Source organism: Nanorana parkeri, unplaced genomic scaffold, assembly GCF_000935625.1.
Source record: "Nanorana parkeri isolate BGI_ZX_2015 unplaced genomic scaffold, ASM93562v1 scaffold409, whole genome shotgun sequence".
Taxonomy (NCBI): Eukaryota; Metazoa; Chordata; class Amphibia; order Anura; family Dicroglossidae; genus Nanorana; species Nanorana parkeri.
This window is the reverse complement of record NW_017306677.1, coordinates 244,793-246,421: the sequence shown is the minus strand read 5'-3', so window position 1 is coordinate 246,421 and position 1,629 is coordinate 244,793. Positions and strand designations below refer to the sequence as shown.

Sequence of the window (1,629 nt, the reverse complement as noted above, 5' to 3'; positions counted from 1 at the left end):
CAACTTTTGTACTTTTTTTTTTTACACATTTAATAAATATTCCATACAAGCTAATCAAAGGAAATATGTATTGGATCTATCCTTTCTGTTTATGTATGGCTCATATTATAAATCTTATTATTCCCTTAGGCTGCACTAAACATGTTAACACGGTGCCAGGCTGAGGCCTATAAAACAGATGGGATTATTGCTGTGGCAGTTGCTCCTGGCTGGGTTCAAACAGACATGGGTGGACCAAAGGTAGGTCAAAATCAGACAAACCAGTACCAAAGGAGGTGCATTGGAAGTTGTGTAGTGATCTTTAAAAGGGTTTCTCAGTTAAATGTATTATTACCTAACATAATGGGGCAAGATATGCCCATACAGTACATAAAGGATGGTCTCACTCCTGAAGTGAGCACCCCTTAGAGTGGCAGATCTCTAGTAGCAGGTCACTCGCTGATCATTAAGCAACAGGGTCATTATTGGCTAGGCCAACCTAGAACACACCATTGCTATCAACAGGCAAAGTGGCCCCCAACTAAGCTAATGGCTGGAGAACATTATAAATACATATCATTTGTGTATGTAGTATGGATGCAGAGTTCTCTAAAGCCTTGGTTCTCAACTGGTTCCCAAAAGTGGGTCACAATCCCACGTTCAGTGGGTCGCGAGCCCATGTTCAGTGGGCCATGACATGCCTTCCTTCTAGGTGAGAGACTCCTGAGCCTCCCCCTAGCATAGCACCGTCAGTTCTTGTGCTGAGCAGCCATTCAAAATATGCTGCCCGGCCCTGCGCGACAGCTTGAGGTGTGGTGGGCTAGAAGTATGGCCATGAGGGAGCTCCATCCATACATGCATTGCTTTCAGCTCTTATATATATATATATAATAATTTTTTTTGTAGTGTGTATGTACATGTGTGGTTGTGTGTGTCTGTCAGTGTTTTTGAGGGTCCGCTCACACCAGTACAGTGCGTTAATCACACAGTCCCATTCGATTAATGCACTGTACCATGCAATCGCACCTACTGTGTGTTCTGGTGTGGAAGGTGCGTTGCATTGCCATTAATTTGAATGACATCCAAAACTAACCTCCCACCCACAGAACGATCGCCAGCACCCAAATGCCCGTTACTGCAATGCCGCGCAATCCATTGCAGCGCGACTTGGGTCTCGACTTAATGACCAAGAACAAATGTGGGTCCTGAGGTTACACAGGTTGAGAACCACCGCTCTAAATGCTATTTATTTATGCAAATTAAGTCCTTCCCTTTCCTTTTAATAATATCTTGTTTCTGCCATTTATCTGTCTCATAGGCTCACCTGAAGCTACATGAGAGTGTGGGTGGTATGATGAACATGTTCGACACCCTAACTGAAAAACATAATGGAGTGTTTCTAAACTGGAGAGGACAGACTCTACCATGGTGACCTGGAGGAACAGTCATAATGAGCAATTTTTATGACAGACAAACAAGGGAATGTACATGCTATGATTTTTTTTTGTGCAGTTGCAGTGCGACACATTTACAGAAGGATGACTGCAGCTGGTTGGTTAGTGAAATGTATCATATTAGAATCAATAGGAAATCCAGAAGACCAAATTATAAGTATGTTGTAACCATATTTACAGAAATTAACCAGCTGCA

The 1,629-nt window shown here is 42.7% G+C and overlaps 1 protein-coding gene across 1 annotated transcript in view; it reads left to right on the top strand.

Moving 5' to 3' along the window:
• Positions 1-1,411, top strand: part of LOC108789583 (C-factor-like) — a 10,918-nt gene extending 9,507 nt beyond the window's left edge. The window contains exons 5-6 of the mRNA XM_018559641.1: positions 130-240; positions 1,298-1,411. Of these exons, the coding sequence (XP_018415143.1) occupies positions 130-240; positions 1,298-1,411 (225 nt within the window). The remainder of the gene's footprint in view (positions 1-129; positions 241-1,297) is intronic.
• The last annotated feature ends 218 nt before the right edge of the window (positions 1,412-1,629 follow it).